This window comes from Orcinus orca, chromosome 2 (assembly GCF_937001465.1).
Source record: "Orcinus orca chromosome 2, mOrcOrc1.1, whole genome shotgun sequence".
Lineage (NCBI taxonomy): Eukaryota > Metazoa > Chordata > Mammalia > Artiodactyla > Delphinidae > Orcinus > Orcinus orca.
In genome coordinates, this window is record NC_064560.1 from 7,077,119 (window position 1) to 7,096,177 (window position 19,059).

The following is a 19,059-nucleotide window of genomic DNA, read 5'->3' on the forward strand; positions in this document are numbered from 1 at the left end:
TGTCTGCCGTGGCTGCAGGGAACACGCTGATATTCTCTGAGGGTGGCATTCTGATTCTTGTTTTCCCTGGCTAGAACGCATTGTTACTGAATTTATTCCTACATTACCTTGTGTCTCTGTGGAAAGTTCTGCAAAGTTCTTGTCTCCAAATAGATTGAAAATGACTCGTAGGCGCATCTTAGTCGTCTCTGTCATCACGGCAGGGCTTGTTCGGTGCTGTGCACAAAGTAGGACTTCAAGTATTGGAGTTGTGATTAATAATACTGTGGTGTCTAAGGAGACTTGCTGCTAAGGGGCGCGGGTAATGCCATTGTGACTATTCGGTGAATGTTAATACTTTAGCAAACCTTTTCATAAAGTTGCTTTGGTGGTGAAAAAATTCCAGACCTTTCGCCCATTACCCTATCAATCTTTTTTCTTTTATACATCTAACTTCCAAAAGAAAAAAAAAGTTAGAAAAAAGAAAAAGGTCAAAAGGGGTGGAGGTAGGGGAGACTAGCAGCTCAGCTCTCCTTGGGATCTTTACTTATCTACCTTAAGATCATGCATCTGAGCTGTGATCATCAGGGATCGTGGATTTACTCCGTTTGTAGATTACGTATAAAGGGAAGCAGGGACTAAGAGTTTTCGAATCTACCACAAGCCTGATACCGTTTTCTCACACAATTCTGACATTTATCCTATAAGGTAGACATTGGGAAGGGACAAGAAAGAGGAAGAGAAGCAAAAGAAGGCTTGCAGGATCGCAGCTGACAAGCAGGAAGTGGAATGCATCCGATTTCAAAGCCAAGCGCCGCATCCCTGGGTGGAGCCGCCTGTTCTGGGTGTTGTCTCCCTTGGTGTTCTCGATCCTGCACAGACACGGGCAACTCTTCACCAGAGTGACACCGTGTTGTGTCAAGGTATCCGGGAGGAGCCTCACTTCTCGCGCTGCACCCTAGATTCCTCCACCCGGCCTCCCAGCTCTGAGCGCAGGGTAGCCCAATTAGTTGGTTTCACCCCGCAGGTCGCGGGCTGCGGGAACTGACTGGAAGCTCCTTGGCGCTGCCCCCCTCCCGCCCCCCGGGCCGAGGGGCTGCTATGATTGGACGTGGCTGCGCCCGGCCGGCCAATGGTGAGGCGGCGGCAGCTTCCCGGAAGTGGCGGCGCGGCCGGCGGCGGCTAGGGCTTCCGTTGCTTTCTAGGCTGGGGGCCAGTCGGGCCGGGTTGGCGGACGCAATGAGCTGCTTCGAGGGGCAGATGGCCGAGTATCCAACCATCTCCATAGACCGCTTCGACCGGGAGAACCTGAGGGCCCGCGCCTACTTCCTGTCCCACTGCCACAAAGGTGAGCGAGCGCAGCGCGCCGCCCAGTCCCGGGGAGCCGGGTTGCGCGGGTTCGGGCCCCGCAGCGAGGTCGCCCAGGGGCTGGAGGGAGGGAAGGCGGGGGTCGGGGTCCTTCAGGAGGGAGTTCAGGCTTTGGGAGGCCAGGGGAGAGACTAGCGACTCGCCTTGTCCCGGCGGGCTCTTCAGCCCGTCTGACGCTTTAATTCCTCATCGGTACCGCGGGACAGAACAGCGACTCCCAGTTGTCACTGACCCAAGCCACTTTGATCAGGCACAACTATTCGATTTTGGGGGAAGTTCTCCCAAGGCCCAATAGTCAGAGGTTGGCAAGGATTACTTAGTTCTTCCCCCATATCCTCGCGATCATGTTATAAAGACAAGTTTAGATGAAATTGTGCCATACCCGCAGACATTGATTAGCAAGCATGCACGCACTCAAATTAAACATCCTGTCTGTAAGCTCGGCGAAGTGCAAGCTCCGCCTCCTTATAGATGTTCTTTTCCCCTATGAAAGGTTCATTTTGGTCTAGAGGCAGGATGCGGTTTACTTTACAGACGGCCAGGTCAGGCAACCAGAATGCCAAGATTTCACAGCTGGAGGCGGTTAGGACTTAAGCTTGGAGCATCACCCCCTAATGATATGGTCCCGAGGCTAGATGCTCCAGGCAAGACTGGAGCGTCTCTAAAACATTTTAGCCGGTCTCCAGAGCTGGAGCAACACTAACTTCACAACCACTGTCCATTTTTAACGTCTGGTATGCTGACTGACACGTCACTAACTTTACCTATGAAAACAGGTTTAATATTCATTGTGCTAATTAGCATGGCCTTGGGCATTGACCAGAGATGAAGCTTAACTGAAGCGTTCTAGAAGCTTACTCTTGGAGTGTGGACTCCCAGAGTAGCTTAAGCAGGATGCCCCCAACCCCTCTTCTGAGGAGTGACTCAGATACATATTCACATATATATCACACGGTGTGATTTTAAAGTAAATTACAGATATCAAAACATGCCCTTCATCACACAGTTGGTGTGAAGATCAGCTGTTGTGTGTGGAATCACTCACTTTAACCTGGTGTAAATCATTGAAATTTCTGCTTTTGGGGAATGGCTCTGCTTTCTGGTTCTAAGTCCCTAATTCTCTCTCTTTAATGACGAAAATCTGGACCTCCTCTATCAATTTGCTAAAAAAGCACATGAGCCTCTGTGAGGGTCTTTCTGCTTCTTTTTGAGGACAATATTTTTGTTTTTGTCTTGTTTTTCATTGAGAAGCCACTGGTGGAGGAGGATATTTTTACCTTTTGTGTTGAGTCTGCCAGCATTTCTGAACTCACATGTGGTGGCCACAATTAAAGAATGGATTTGGGTTTGGCCTTCATGTTTTGGAGTAGTGAGTTTGGAGAATGAGTTCATCTAGAGGAATTTGTTCGTTTGTTTTTCTATTTGTGTATTTATATTATTTATTGATTTTACTTTTTAAATTGAAGCGTAGTTGTGAAGGCAGCATCATTAGTTTGTACATTAAGCAAGACTCTCTCCTGTCCAGCAGTGTATACTAACTTTTCCTGTGCTCTAATCCCACGTGGGTCTGTTTTCCCAATGAGGAGGTAAACTGATCAAGGGCAAGAACTCAACTTCTGCTTTCTGAGGTTTGCCACATTACCTACTGGTGGTTTTTAACCTTTTTGGGAAACAAGACTTCTTTGGATGTGCCATGGACTGAATTGTGTCCCCCCCCAATTCATATATTGAATCCCTAACCCCCAGTGTGACTGTATTTGGAGAAAGGGCTTTTAGGAGGTGATTAAGGTTAAATGAGGTCATAGGGGTGGGGTCCTAATTTGATAGGCTTGGTGGCCTTCGAAGAAAAGGAAGAGAGATCTCACACTGAGGAGAGGCCATGTGAGCACACAGCAAGAAGGGGGCTCTTTATAAGGCAGGAGAGGCCTTGCCAGAAACCAACCTTGGCACCTTGATCTTGGACTTTAGCTTCCAGAACTGTTAGAAATACATTCTGTTTAAGCTACCCTGCCTGAGCTGAGTAATATAGAATATCTGACAAGGTCCATGGACTCTTGTTAAAAAAAAATGCACATGAACATGTTAACATCACAGTTTGATAGAAGTTGAGGTGGGCCATGGACCCGCTTGATGCCTCTTTATGGCCCATCTGGAACCCAGCGCTGTGCTCAGGGCAGAATTGACTAAGCACCAGTGAGGCCTGGAGGACACGAGAGGACCCGTGGCCTGAGATAGTGGCCCAGCGTGGGGGAGGACCCCTTCCGGAGACCACTTAAGATGATTTATTCTGGTCGAGGAAAAGGAAAGAGGCCCTGGAAGGGAGATGCTGGGTGCAGTCCTAGCATCACAAAGTAAACTCCCCAGATTCCCTTGACTGGGGTGGTGGGCTGGGTTGTCTTGATAGGACGGGTTGCTGCGCACTGAGGTAGTTTGGAAGCCTGGAGCAGAGTCCTGAGTCAGCCTTGTGTTTGCCGTGACTCAGACTCTCTGGAAACCCCCATAAGGGAGAGTCCTGCCCTGGCATGCACTCATTGGCCCTAAAAGCATGGACCAGGAGTGACCTGAGGAGATGCACACTGTGAGGGGGCAGGTGGACTGTCCTGTGGCGGCACGTGTTTGGTCAACGTCGCCCACTTGAGGTGTGGTGACGGCCTTGTTTTCAAGAGTTAAGGATTGTCACATACAAATTTGAGGGCACATGTGTTGGTGGTAATTAGGATAATTAGATTTTTTTCTTGTGGTTTATCGTTAGGCTGTTTAACATTGTCTCCCCATCAACCCAGCTGGACTGCCTTTGCCGTTTGCCTTCATCAAGGGTGGTAACAGGCAGTGTTTACATAAATTAATCAAAATGCAGATGAAAGTCATTTTTGGTAAATGATTTGAGGAGGAAAAGACTTTCAAAATAATCTACTTGGTTATAGTTTTTTTTTTAAGTAAAATTAACTTTCCAGCAGCATTTATGTATTAATCTTAAAAGAGCTGGAAAAAAGTTATATAGAGAAAATAATTTTGTATAATTAGCTTTAAACTTATCAGTTTTTAGAAAACTTATAATGAAGATTGTTAATTCGTGGTGAGACAGCAGTTTTCATGGCTGAATAATATTTCATTGTGCATATATACCACATCTTCTTTATGCATTCATTCACTGATGGACACTTAGGTTGTTTCCATGTCTTGGCTATTGTAAATAATGCTTCAGTGAACCTGGGGCTGCAGATATCTTTTTGAGTTAGTGTTTTTGTTTTCTTTAGTTAAGTACCCAGACGTGGAATTGCTGGATCATATGATAGTTCTGTTTTTAATTTTTTGAGGAACCTCCATACTGTTTCCCATAGTGGCTGCACCAATTTACATTCCTACCAACAGTGCACAAGGGTTCCCATTTCTCCACATCCTTTTCAACATTTGTTATTTTTCTTTTTGATAATAGCCAGTCTAATGGGTGTGAGGTGGTATCTCATTGTGGTTTTGATTTGCATTTTCCTGATGATTAATGATGTGGAACATCTTTTCATGTGCCCGTTGGCCATCTGTATGTCTTGGGGAAAATGTCTATTCAGATCTGCCCATTAAAAAAATCAGATTGTTTTTTTGCTGTTGAGTTATGAGTTCTTCATATATTTTGGATATTAGTCCCTTATCAGATACATGATTTGCAAATGTTTTCTCCTATTCAGTAGGTTTTTTCATTGCGTTGATGCTTTCCTTTGCTGTGCAAAAACTTTTTAATTTGATGTCGTTTGCTTAGTTTTGCTTTTGGTGTCAGATTCAAAAGATCACCACCAAGACCTATGTCAAGGAGCTTACGGCCTATGTTTTCTTCTAGAAATTTTATGGTTTCAGATCTTCGATTCAAGTCTTTAATCTATTTTGAGTTAATTTTTGTGTGTGGTATATAAGATAATGGTTAGGTTTCATTCTTTTGCATGTGGCTGTCCAGTTTTCCTACCACCATTTATTGAAGAGACTGTCCTTTCCCCATCATATATTCTTGGTTTCTTTATCATATATTCTCAGTAATTGACACTATATGTGTGGCTTTATTTCTGGGCTTGCTATTCTGTTCTGTTGATCTATGTGTTTTTATGCCAGTACCATACTGTTTTAATTACTATACATTTGAAACAATACATTTTGTAACCAGGGAGCATGTCTCCAGTTTTGTTTTTTTTCAAGATTGCTTTGGCTATTTGGGGTTCTTTTGTGGTTCTATACAAATTTTATGATTATTTGTTCTGTTCCTATGAAAAATGCCATTGGAATTTTGATATGGGTTGCACTGAACCTGTTGATTGCTTTGGGTAGTATGGGCAATTTAACAGTATTGATTCTTTCAGTCTATGAGCATGGAATAGCTTTACATTTATTTGTGTCATCAATTTCTTTTATTAATGCATGTAGTTTTCAATATACTGGTCTTTACTTCCTTGGTTAAATTTATTCCTACATATTTTATTCTTTTTGATGTAGCTGTGAATGGGATCATTTTCTTAATTTCTCTTTCTGATGGTTATTTGTGTGTAGAAATGCAGCAGACTTCTGTATGTTGATATCCTGCAACTTTACTGAATTCCTTTATTCTAACAGTTTTTTGTTTTTAATAGATCTTTATTGGAGTATAATTGCTTCACAATATTGTGTTAGTTTCTGTTGCACAACAAAGCGAATCAGCCATATGCATACACATGTCCCCATATCTCCTCCCTCTTGCGTCTCCCTCCCACCCTCCCTATCCCACCCCTCTAGGTGGTCACAAAGCACCAAGCTGATCCCCCTGTGCTATGCTGCTGCTTCCCACTAGCTAACTATTTTACATTCGGTAGTGTATATATGTTTTTTTTTTAACTTTCGAATTTTATTTTTTTACACAGGTTCTTATTAGTTATCCATTTTATACATATTAGTGTATGTATGTCAATCCCAATCTCCCAATTCGGTAGTACATATATGTTGATGCTACTCTCACTTTGCCCCAGCTTCACCCTCCCACCCCATGTCCTCAAGTTCATTCTCTATGTCTACATCTTTATTGCTGCCCTGCCACTAGGTTCATCAGTACCGGTTTTTTAGATTCCACATATATGCGTTAGCATGTGGTATTTGTTTTTCTCTTTCTGACTTACTTCACTCTGTATGACAGACTTAGGTCCATCCACCTCACCACAAATAACTCAATTTCGTTTCTTTTTATGGCTGAGTGAGATTCCATTGTATATATGTACCACATCTTCTTTATCCATTCGTCTGTCAATGGACACCTAGGTTGCTTCCTAGTCCTGGCTATTGTAAATAGTGCTGCAGTGTGGTACATGACTGTTTTTGAATTATGGTTTTCTCAGGGTATATACCCAATAGTGGGATTGCTGGGTCATTTGGTAGTTCTATTTTTAGTTTTTTAAGGAACCTCCATACTGTTTTCCATAGTGGTTGTATCAATTTACATTCCCACCAACAGTGCAGGAGGGTTCCCTTTTCACCACACCCTCTCCAGCATTTATTGTTTCTAGATTTTTTGATAATGGCCATTCTGACCAGCATGAGGGGATACCTCACTGTAGTTTTGATTTACGTTTCTCTGATAATTAGAGATGCTGAACATCTTTTCACGTGCCTGTTGGCCATCTGTATGTCTTCTTTGCTGAAATGTCTATTTAGGTCTTCTGCCCATTTTTTAACTGGGTTGTTTTTTGTTTTGATATTGAGCTCCATGAGCTGTTTGTATATTCTGGAGATTAATCCTTTGTCTGTTGTTTTCATTTGCAAATATTTTCTCCCATTCTGAGGGTTGTCTTTATGTCTTGTTTATGGTTTTCTTTGCTGTGCAAAAGCTTTTAAGTTTAATTAAGTCCTATTTGTTTATTTCTGTTTTTATTTCCATTACTCAAGAGGTGGGTCAAAAAAGATCTGGCTGTGGTTTATGTCAAAGAGTGTTTTTCCTATGGCTTCCTCTAAGAGTTTTGTAGTGTCTGGTCTTACATTTAGGTCTTTAATCCATTTGGAATTTATTTTTGTCTATGGTGTTAGGTAGTGTTCTAATTTCACTCTTTTACATGTAGCTGTCCAGTTTTCCCAGCACCACTTATTGAAGAGGCTGTCTTTTCTCCATTGTATGTTCTTGCTTCCTTTGTCGTAAATTAGGTGACCATATGTGTGTGGGTTTATCTCTGTGCATTCTATCCTGTACCATTGATCTATATTTCTGTTTTTGTGCCAGTACCAAACTGTCTTGATTACTGTAGCTTTGTAGTATAGTTTGAAGTCGGGGAGCCTGATTCCTCCAACTCCATTTTTCTTTCTCAAGATTGCTTTGGCTATTTGGGGTCTTTTGTGTTTCCATACGAACTGTAAATTTTTTTTTTATAATTCTGTGAAGAATGCCATTGGTAGTTTGATGGGGATTGCATTGAATCTGTAGATTGCTTTGGGTCGTGTAGTCATTTTCACAACATTGATTCTTCCAATCCAAGAACATGGTATCTTTCTCCATCTGTTTTATGTCATCTTTGATTTCTTTCATCAGTGGTTTATAGTTTTCTGAGTACAAGTCTTTTGCCTCCTTAGGCAGGTTTATTCCTAAGTATTTTATTTTTTTGTTGCAATGGTAAATGGGAGTGTTTCCTTAATTTCTCTTTCTGATTTTTCATTGTTGATGTATAGGAATGCAAGAGATTTCTGTGCATTAATTTTGTATCCTGCAACCTTGCCAAATTCATTGATTAGTTCTAGTAGTTTTCTGGTGGCATCTTGAGGATTTTCTATGTATAGTATCATGTCATTGGCAAACAGTGACAGTTTTACTTCCTTTCCAATTTGTATTCCTTTTATTTCTTTTTCTTCTCTGATTGCTGTGGCTAGGAATTCCAATAGTATGTTGAATAAGAGTGGTGAGAGTGGACATCCTTGTCTTGTTCCTGATCTTAGTGGAAATGCTTTCAGTTTTTCACCATCGAGGATGATGTTGGCTGTGGGTTTGTCATATGTGGCGTTTATTATGTTGAGGTAGGTTCCCTCTATGCCCACTTTCTGGAGAGTTTTTATCATAAATTGGTGTTGAATTTTGTCAAAAACTTTTTCTGCATCTATTGAGATGATCATATGGTTTTTATTCCTTAATTTGTTAATGTGGTGTATCACATTGATTGATTTGCGTACATCGAAGAATTCTTGCATCCCTGGGATAAATCCCACTTGATCATGGTGTATGATCCTCTTAATGTGCTGTTGGATTCTCTTTGCTAGTATTTTGTTCAGGATTTTTGCATCTATGTTCATCAGGGATATTGGTCTATAATTTTCTTTTTTTGTGATATCTTCTTCTGGTTTTGGTATCAAGGTGATGGTGGCCTCGTACAATGTATGTGGGAGTGTCCCTCCCTCTGCAACTTTTTGGAAGAGTTTAAGAAGGATTGGTGTTAGCTCTTCACTAAATGTTTGATAGAATTCGCCTGTGAAGCCATCTGGTCCTGGACTTTTGTTTGTTAGAAGATTTTTAATTACAGTTTCAATTTCATTGCTTGTGATAGGTCTGTATATATTTTCTAATTCGTCCTTTTTCAGCCTTGGAAAGTTGTACCTTTCCAAGAATTTGTCCATTTCTTTGTGTTTGTCCATTTTATTGGCATATAGTTGTTTGTAGTAGTCTCTTATATTCCTTTGTATTTCTGCAGTGTCACTTGTGATTTCTCCTTTTTCATTTCTAATTTTATTGATTTGCGTCCTCTGCCTTTTTTTCCTTGATGAGTCCGGCCAAGGGTTTCTCAATTTTTTTTATCTTCTCAAAGAACCAGCTTTTAGTTTTATTGATCTTTGCTATTGTTTTCTTCGTTTCTATTTCATTATTTCTGCTCTGATCTTTATGATTTCTTTCCTTATACTGACTTTGAGTTTTCCTTGTTCTTCTTTCTCTAGTTGTTTTAAGTGTAGGGTTAGATTATTTATTTGAGAGTTTTCTTGTTTCTTGAGGTGAGATTGAACTGCTCTCAACTTCCCTCTTAGAACTTCTTTTGCTGCGTCCCATAGGTTTTGGGTCATTGTGTTTTCGCTGTCATTTGTTTCTATGTATTTTTAAATTTCTTCTTTGATTTCTTCTGTGATGTCTTAGTTATTTAGTAGTGCACTGTTTAGCCTCCATGTATTTGTGTTTTTTACAGTTTTTTTCCTGTAATTGATTTCCAATCTCATAGTGTTGTGGTCAGAAAAGATGCTTGAACTATTTCAATTTTCTTAAGTTTTCCGAGGCTTGATTTGTCACCCAAGATGTGATCCATCCTGGAGAATGTTCCATGTGCACTTGAGAAGAAAGTGTATTCTGCCACTTTTGGGTGGAATGTTCTATAAATATCAATTAGATCTATCTGATATATTGTGTCATTTAAAGCTTGTGTTTTCTTACTTATTTTCTGTTTGGATGATCTGTCCATTGGTGTAAGTGGGGTGTTAAAGTCCCCTACTGTTAACGTGTTACTGTCTATTTCTCCTTTCATGGTTGTTAGCATTTGCCTTATGTATTGAGGTGCTCCTGTGTTGTGTGCATATACATTTATAATTGTTATGTCTTCTTCTTGGATTGATCCTTTGATCAGTATGTAGTGTCCCTCCTTATCTCTTGTAACAGTCTTTATTTTAAAGTCTATCTTATCTGATATAAGTATTGCTACCCTAGCTTTCTTTTGATTTCCATTTGCATGCAATATCTTTTTCCATCCCTTCACTTTCAGTCCATATGTGTCCCTAGGTCTGAACTGGGTCTCTTGTAGACAGCATATATATGGATCTTGTTTTTGTATCCATTCAGCCAGTCTGTGTCTTTTGGTTGGGGCATTTAATCCATTTACATTCAAGGTTATTATCAATATGTATGTTCCTATTACCATTTTCTTAATTGTTTTGGATTTGTTTTTGTGGGTCTTTTTCTTCTTTTGTGTTTCCTGCTTAGAGAAGTTTCTTTAGCATTTATTGTAAAGCTGGTTTGGTGGTGCTGAATTCTCTTAGCTTTTGCCTGTCTGAAAACCTTTTCACTTCTCCATCGAATCTGAATGAGATCCTTGCTGGATAGAGTAATCTTGGTTGTAGGTTTTTCTCTTTCATCACTTTAAGTATATCCTGCCACTGCCTTCTGGCTGCAGAGTTTCTGCTGAAAAATCAGCTGATAACCTCATGGGGATTCCTTTGTATGTTATTTTTTGTTTTTCCATTGCTGCTTTTAATATTTTTTCTTTGAATTTAATTTTTGTTAGTTTGATTAATATGTGTCTTGGTGTGTTTCTCCTAGGGTTTATCCTGTATGGGACTCCCTGTGCTTCCTGGACTTGGGTGACTATTTCCTTTCCCTGTTAGAGAAGTTTTCAACTATAATCTGTTCAAATATTTTCTCAGACCCTTTCTTTTTCTCTTCTTCTTCTGGGACCCCTATAATTTGAATGTTGGTGCGTTTAGTGTTGTCCCAGAGGTCTCTGAGATTGTCCTCAATTCTTTTCATTCTTTTTTCTTTATTCTGCTCCTCAGCAGTTATTTCCACCATTTTGTCTTCCAGCTCACCTATTCGTTCTTCTGCCTCCGTTATTCTGTTATTGATTCCTTCTAGTGTATTTTTCATTTCAGTTATTGTGTTGTTCATCTCTGTTTGTTTGTTCCTTAGTTCTTCTAGATCTTTGTTAAACATTTCTTGTATTTTCTCGATCCGTGCCTCCATTCTATTTCTGAGATTCTGGATCATCTTTACTGTCATTACTCTGAATTCTTGTTCTGGTAGGTTGCCTATTTCCTCTTCATTTATTTGGTTTCGTAGGTTTTTACCTTTCTCCTTCATCTGTGACATATTTGTGTGCTGTCTCATTTTTTTTTTTTTTTTTTTTTTTTTTACGAGTGGGATTGTGTTCTTGTCTTACTGGTTGTTTGGCCTGCGGCTTCCAACACTGGAGTCTGTAGGCTATTGGGTGGAGCTGGATCTTGGTGCTGAGATGAGGAACGCCATGAGCCCTCACTCTGATGAATATTCCCTGGGGTCTGAGGTTCTCTGTTAGTCCAGTGGTTCAGACTTGAAGCTCCCACTGCAGGAGCTTCGGCCCGACCCTGGGCTTGTGATCCAAGATCCTGCAAGCTGCATGGGGCGGCAAAAAAAAAAAAAAAAAAAGAACAATAACAAAGTAAAAAATAAAATTAGACTAGGAAACTAACAGATATGTTAGAAAGAATATAAAAATAAAAATATAGATGAATCAACAACTGGAAGGTACATCAGTACCACAATAGTAAAAAAAGAGGAGGAGGGAAAAGAAGAAAAAGGGGGGAAGGCCTTGGCTGTGGAGGGCGGGGCCTAAGCAAGGGCAAGGTTTGGGTGGTGGGCGGGGCCTATGCTCAGGACCCACAGGGCTGGAAAAGGTCCTGGGGGCTCTGTGGGGTGGGGCTTAGGCTCAAGGAACAGAAGGGGCCCAGGCGTGCCCCCCACCCCTGGTCTCAGAGGGCAGGGGACCTCACCTGGGAGCCCATCAGGCTTCCTGGGCTCTAGTGGGTGGAGCAATCACCCTCCGCTCCTCTCCCGCTCCTCCTGGATGACCCCTCCCACCTGCCTCTCCTGATCTCCCCAGCCTCCCTCTTATGCCTCCAGGACCCATGTGGCCTGGATCAGGCTTTGGGGGGGTGGGTACTGGTTTGGGAGCTCAGCAGGCTCCCTGGCCCAAGTGGGCTGGGAGATTGCCCTCCACTCCTCTCCTGCTCTTCCCAGAGGGCCCCTCCCTCCTGCCTCTCCTGATCTCCCTGGCCTCAGGGGCACTGATCCTGTCTGGCACCCACTTCTCCTCCCCTCTCAGTCCCCCTACATCCTACCGGTTCACTTTGGAGTTCCTCCTGTCTCCTTGGGTGTCAGAGTTCCCCACCCGCGGCCTTCAGGCACCCTAGTTGTGGGGAGATGCTAACTCTGCGTCTTCCCACACTGCCATCTTGACCAATATTCCTCTAACAGTTTTTTGATGGAGTCTTTAGTATTTTCTATATATGTATCATGTTGTCTGTAAATAGTGCCAGTTTTACTTCTTCCTTTCAACTTTGCATGCTTTTTATTTCTTTTTCTTGCCTAATTCCTATGGCTGGAATTTATAATATTATGTTGAATAAAAGGGCAAGAATGGGTGTTCTTGTCTTATTTCTGATCTTAGAGAAATAGCTTTCAGCTTTTCACCACTGATTATGATGTTTGCTGAGAGCTTGTCACATATGGTCTTTATTATATTGAAGTTTGTTCCCTCTATACCTGATTTATTGAGAGTTTTTATCATAAATGGATGTCAAGTTTTGTCCAGTGCTTTTTGTGCATCTGTTGAGATGATTATATGGTTTTTTGTCCTTCATTTTGTTCATGTGATTATAACATTGACTGATTTGTGGATGTTGAACCAAATTTGCATCCCTGGAATAAATCCCACTAAATCATGGTGTATGATCCTTTTAATGTGTTGTTGAATTCTGTTTGCTAATATCTTGTTGAGGATTTTTTTCATCTATGTTCATCAGGGATATTGGTCTGTAATTTGTGTGATGTCCTTGTCTGGTTTTGGTATCAGGGTAATGCTAGCCTCATAAATTGAGTTCTTTGAATGTTTGTAGAATTCACTAGCAAAGCCATCTGGTCCGGGAATTTTGTTTGTTGGATTTTTAAAGTTGCTGATATTAGTAGAGATATTTAGTATCCTTACTAGTTATCAGTCTATTCCGATTTTCTGTTTCACCATGATTCAGTCTTGGTAGGTTGTATGTTTCTAAGAATTTATCCATTTCTTCTAGGTTGTCCACTTTGTTGGTGTATAATTGTTCATAGTAGTCTCTTACCCTTTCTTTTCCGTTTTAAGAGTTGTAATAGCTCCTGTTTCATTTCTGATTTTATTTATTTGAGTCCTATCTCTCCCTCCCTCCCTCCCTCCCTCCCTCCCTCTCTCTCTCTCTCTCTCTCTCTCTCTCTCTCTCTCTCGCTCTCTCTCCCCCCCCCCTTCTCCTTTGTTGCTTAGTCTAGCAAAGGCTTGTCAATTTTGTTTACCTTTTCAAAGAACCAGCTCTTAGTTTCACAACTTAGTTTCTCTGTTGCCTTTTTAGTCTGTTTTTTATTTATTTTTGTTCTAATCTTGGTTATTTCCTTCCTTCTGCTAATTTTGGGCTTTGTTTGTTCTTCTTTTTCTAGTTTCTTGGGTTGTAAAGTTAGGTTGGTTATTTGAGATTTTTCTTGTTTCTTGAGGTAGGCATTTGTCTCTTGACCTTCCCCCTTAGAACTGCTTTTGCTGCAACTCACAAATTTTGGTATGTTTTATTTCCATTCTCAGTCGTCTCAAGGTATTTTAAAATTTCTCTTTTGATTTATTCTTTGACCCATTGGTTGTTCAGTAGCATGTTGTTTAATCTCCACTTATTTGTGAATTTTCCAGTTTTCTTCTTGTAATTAATTTTAGTTTCATACCATTGTAGTTGGAAAAGATGCTTGATATGATTTTAATCATCTTAAATTTATTGAGACTCATTTTGTGGTCTAATATATGGTCTATCCTGGAAAATGTTCCATGTGCACTTGAGAAGATTGTGTGTTCTGTTGCCTTTGCATGAAGCGTTCTTTATATATTTGTGAAGTTCATCTGATCTTATGTGTTGTTTAGGTCCAATGTTTTGTTACTGATTTTCTGACTGAATGATCCATCCATTGACTTAAGTGCAGTATTAAAGTCCCCTGCTCTTACTGTATTGCTGTCTATTTCTCCTTTTAAGTCTGTTAATATTTGCTTTATGTATTTAGATGTTCCTCTGTTGGGTGCATAAATGTTTACAAACGTTATATCCTCTTGTTGGATGGACCCAACAAGAGGATATAACATTTGTAAATATTACATTATCATATGTAATATGATAATGTCTCTTATTAGAGTCTTTGTTTTAAAGTCTGTTTTGTCTAAGTATAGTTACTCCAGCTTTCTTTTGGTTTTTATTTGGAATTAGGATAATTAGAATTGGTTTGATTTAACTAAGCAATTTCAAAATGTTTGGTTCTTGTTATCTGGGCTTTTGCATGCTAAAGATTCAAAATGTAATATTATAATGCACTATATATTTAATGTACCATTTGGTTTAAATGTTACCTTTCTTTAAAGGTCACCTTTCTGTGTTTGTTAATTTGGCAAGCTGTGGAGCAAGCCTCTGTGGGTAGCAATAACCCACCTTTCAACACAGCAGTCACAGTAGGCTGAGAAGATAATGAAACTCTTCTTATTCTGGCCTAAGCCTGAATGGTTTTCTCAAGGATTCCATGGAAGCAAACTTGAATTTCTAGATGGACTAACTTTAGTGACTGGAATTGAAGAGGTCACAGAGAGCATGTGGTTGGATTGAAATGAAAGAAGAGAGTAAAGGAAAGTGATGGAAGCAGTTCTGAATGAGGTCATGCATTCTCCTGTGGCTACTCTGAGTGATTTAGACTCTGCCCTAAGATGCGGAGGATCATTCTCCTTTTAAATGGCTTCTGTTGGCTCAGAGATGGTCAACTTTTAGTGGTTCTTTTCCTATTTTCAGTGGATTCTTCATCTGCAGAAGCAAGAGCCAGTAGCTCATACAAATCAGTGCTCCTATCAAAGTGAACCTCTCATTTATTTTCTCTTAAAAGGAAGCCTAAAAAGAACAGACAGCTCAGTTTCCTTGGGCCAAGGAATCCTCTGAAAAAGATAATGTATTTATGATTTCTGATTCTTTTGTTTTCAGATCACATGAAAGGATTAAGAGCCCCTACCTTGAAAAGAAGGTTGGAGTGCAGGTAATTTCTTTTCTTTTCTTTTTTAAAATTATTTACTGGGCTGAGCTGGGGCTTAGTTGTGGCATGTGGGATCTTCGTTGTGGCATGTGGATCTTTAGTTGTGGCATGTGGGAACTTTAGTTGCAGCATACAGACTCTTAGTTGTGGCATGTGGGATCTAGTTCCCTGGCCAGGGATTGAACCCAGGTCCCCTGCATTGGGAGCGCGGAGCCTTAGCCACTGGACCACCAGGGAGGTCCCCAGGTAATTTCCTTTGCTATTTATTTGTGTGTTCTATTTTTTTAAGTAAAAATTTTAATTGAGCTGTAACATCTACATAGAAAAGTACTCACATCATATGGGAATAGTCTGATGAACTTTTACAAGTGAACACATGTGTAGTGTCTGCCCAGTCCAAGAAATAGAACAGCATCAATATCCTGGGACAGAACCCTGTCCCTCCCCCAGTCAGTCTTCCCCACCCACAGGTAACCTCTCTTCTGACTTTTGTCATCATCGTTTAGCTTTGGTTGTTTTTGAACTTTATTTAAATAGAATCATACTGAATAGACTCTTCTACTTGTTTTCTTTTACTTAACATTATATTTGAATGATTCATCCATGCTATTGGGTGCAGTAATAGTCTGTTCATTTTTATTTCTGTAAGAGTGTGTCTGTGTGTGTGCGTAAATGATTGTTCCTTTATAAAGAGTCATATAATATTGTTGGATCCTTTCTTAAAGCTGAGTCATTGCATTCTTTTCCTGCAGTCATTGCCTAAGTCAGATTCCAAATTCTCAAGATGTATGCAGTTGACCCTTGAACAACACAGTGGTTAGGGGCACCGACCTTCTATGAGGTCAAAAATCCACATATAACTTTATAGTTGGCCCTCCCTATCCTGGTTCCGCATCTATGGGTTCAACTAACTGCAGATTGTGTAGTACTATGGTACTTATTTAGTGAAGAAAAAAATTCCGTGCGTAAGTGGACCCTCCCAGTTGAAATCCATGTTGTTCAAGGGTCAACTGTATATAGAAAGGACCCTATTGACTTTTTGACTATTTGATCTTTGACTTAGCAGGCTTCTTTGCTAAGTGATATCAATAGTCTGTGTTTTTGATAATGGTAGCTAATATTTATTAAAAATATATATTCATGGGCTTCCCTGGTGGTGCAGTGGTTGAGAGTCCGCCTGCCGATGCAGGGGACACGGGTTTGTGCCCCAGTCCAGGAAGATCCCACATGCCGCAGGGTAGCTGGGCCCGTGAGCCATGGCCACTGAGCCTGCGCTCCACAACGAGAGAGGCCACAACAGTGAGAGGCCCGCGTATTGCAAAAAAAAAAAAAAAAAAAAAGAGGAAAAAATATATATATTCATACTAGATGTTGAAGATACAATAGTGAGGAAAATAGGCAAAAATCCCTCTCTTCTTGGAGCTGACATTCTCCTTAGAGCCTCTTGATAATATTTTGAATAGATACTATTATTATTTCTATCTTACAGATGAGGAAACTGAGGAACCAGAAGGGTTAAATTAGTTGCCCAAGGTCACGCAGCCAGTAAGTGGCAGGACCAGGATTCCCACCAGGTCTGTCTGATTTTAGAGCCTATGTATTAGTTATCTATTGCTGCGTAACAAACTACCCCCAAACTCAGTGACTTAAACAACACTAATCATGTATTCTCTCTGTCTGTTTCTATGGGTCAGGAGTTCTGACAGGGTACAGTGGGGATGGCTGGTTTCTGCCTGACTGGGTGTCGTATGGGTGCTGACATTACCTGAAGGCTCATTCATTCAATGTCTGACATCTGGGTTGGGGAGACTCAAACAGTTGGGGCACTTTGGGCATCTCTGTCTCTAAAAAATAGCTCTTCAGCATAGTGGTTTCAGAATAGCAGGACTTCTTAAATCGAAACTAAAAAAAAAAGTGTATGTCCCAAGAGAGGGCCAGCGGCAGCCACACTGCCTGAAGATCTAGCCTCGAAAGGCCTGCTGTATTATGTCCATCACGTTCTGTTGGCTAAGGCAGTTACAAAGCTCTGCCCAGGTTCAAGGGGAGGTTAACACAGACGCCTCCTGTCAGTGGGGGAATTTCCATGACCACTTTGTAAGAAGACGGTGTGTGGTTAGGGTGTATACGTCAGTGTGGGCATCTCTGGAAAGTATGATCCGCTGTAGACTGTATTCCTAACCTCTGAACTGGAGTGTTGAATTTTTAAAGTTTGTCATGAAGTTGATTTCTGCCCACTAAACATAAACACAATAGATTTATATGAAGTAAAAGGCAGCCGTCTCCTGTCCCACTTCCCGTTCTGCAGAGGTAGTTTACCATTGGGTGGTATCTCTCCAGACATACCTGATTGTCTAAAACCTGTGTCTTTAAGATGAGAATGGTGAGGACCAGCCTTTGAGGAGGTCAGAGGACACAGTATTTTCCCTCCTCTGCTTCTTGCCCGTCCCTTTATAGTCTCGATGGGACTGAGGTGAGCACTGGAGTATTGGCCTGCCAGCTCAGTTTCTGAATTATTCGAGGCAACTGACATACTTTGAAACATATTTCCTAGTCACCCAGATGTCTCATTCTCGACTTTTTTGGTCTCTTGTTTTCAGCTTGAAGGTGTACTTATACTGTTCGCCTGTTACTAAAGAGCTGTTGTTAACGAGCCCGAGGTACAGATTTTGGGAGAAACGAATTGTAAGTTTTATTTTTTGAATGACACTAATTCTTCTTTTCAAGTGGGAAATATGTTTCGAGGTGTATTGAGCAAAGCAGCGGCATTATTCACAGCCCGCTTCCGTCACACTGTATCTACCCACAGTGATTACAGTGTTGCTGGTTAGCCTTTGTAATTCATTAGTTTGGAAGAGGTTGGCATTTTATCGCTGCTGATTTTTCTTTCTTGTCCCTCAACATGTTGACCTAGATTCTTAGTTTTGTCTAATCTCACAGACTCTCTTGCTGAGTTACGTTTTATTACTTTAAAGTATAAAACATTCATTAACATAATTGATAAATCCTTTTATTTAGATCATGGGATAGATTAGGAAAAATAAAATTTATGGGTTATAATAAGAAAGGGATAACAATCAGAATAAAAATAGAATGGATAATTTTGAATGTGGCAGAATAAAATGGATCTATCCAACAGAAGGTAAAGGGGAGAAAAAAGCATGGCACGTTGAGAATGCGAAGATGGTGGCAAAAGTTCTATTATAACAGTAATTGCTATGAATATGAATGGATTTACTTCAACCCTGGATCAAAAGACAAATTCTTGGTTTGGGCTAAAAAAAAAAAAAAAAGATCCACCAGTCTTGGTCTACAAGAGACATAAATTGCTCTAAAGGAAAAATGCAGGTTAAAGGGGAAAAAATAAAAAGGAAAAAATATAATGAACAATTAGGAGCTAAACATGCCAGAGTGGCAACTTTTATATCATACAGAGATTGAAGGCAAAAAAAAATATCATAAGCGTCAAAGAAGATGTTATTTACTATTAAAAGGAGCAAACTTTTAATAGTATCAAGAAGATATGAACATAAATGCAATTGACAAAGTAGCCTCAACCTGGATACAGTAGTACCTGACCACCCAGTGCTTGAGCACAGGAAGAACCACGAGGAGTAGATAGCATCAGGGTTTGTGATATGGATTAAACCGTCAGTAACTGGGGGTGCTGGCAGAGAAGTCTGAACAAGCATCACCAAGAATGTTTGATGTCTGATTGCTGGCAGCTTTCAGCTCCCACCTCCACTTGCCCCACATCTGGCCAAACTGATTAAAAAAAAAAAAAGCCTGCCCCTTCCTTGGTGCCTACATGGATTTCAAACATGCAAGCCCAGGCCCACCCTGTAACCACGATAAAAACCAGGGCCACCTGCTCCCATTTTCTCAGGTCACACAAACCACTTCCTCCCAGCCTGCTCTCCCCAGAAAGTCCC

The 19,059-nt window shown here is 40.7% G+C and overlaps 1 protein-coding gene across 4 annotated transcripts in view; it reads left to right on the plus strand.

Annotated features, from left to right (window-relative positions):
* Positions 1-890: 890 nt before the first annotated feature.
* DCLRE1C (DNA cross-link repair 1C) overlaps positions 891-19,059 on the plus strand; it is a 50,321-nt gene continuing 32,152 nt past the window's right edge. Inside the window, exons 1-4 of one of the 4 annotated variants that reach the window (XM_033403452.2) lie at positions 1,241-1,327; positions 15,082-15,133; positions 16,620-16,704; positions 17,728-17,812. Coding sequence is in view for 2 of the 4 variants with exons in the window: in XM_004278594.4 (XP_004278642.2) it covers positions 1,081-1,327; positions 15,082-15,133; positions 17,728-17,812 (384 nt within the window). In the remaining 2 variants the exon portion in view is untranslated. Of the gene's footprint in view, positions 1,328-15,081; positions 15,134-16,619; positions 16,705-17,727; positions 17,813-19,059 lie in introns of those variants that run through there. The other 3 variants (XM_004278594.4, XM_033403450.2, XM_049706536.1) reach the window with 3 other exon arrangements.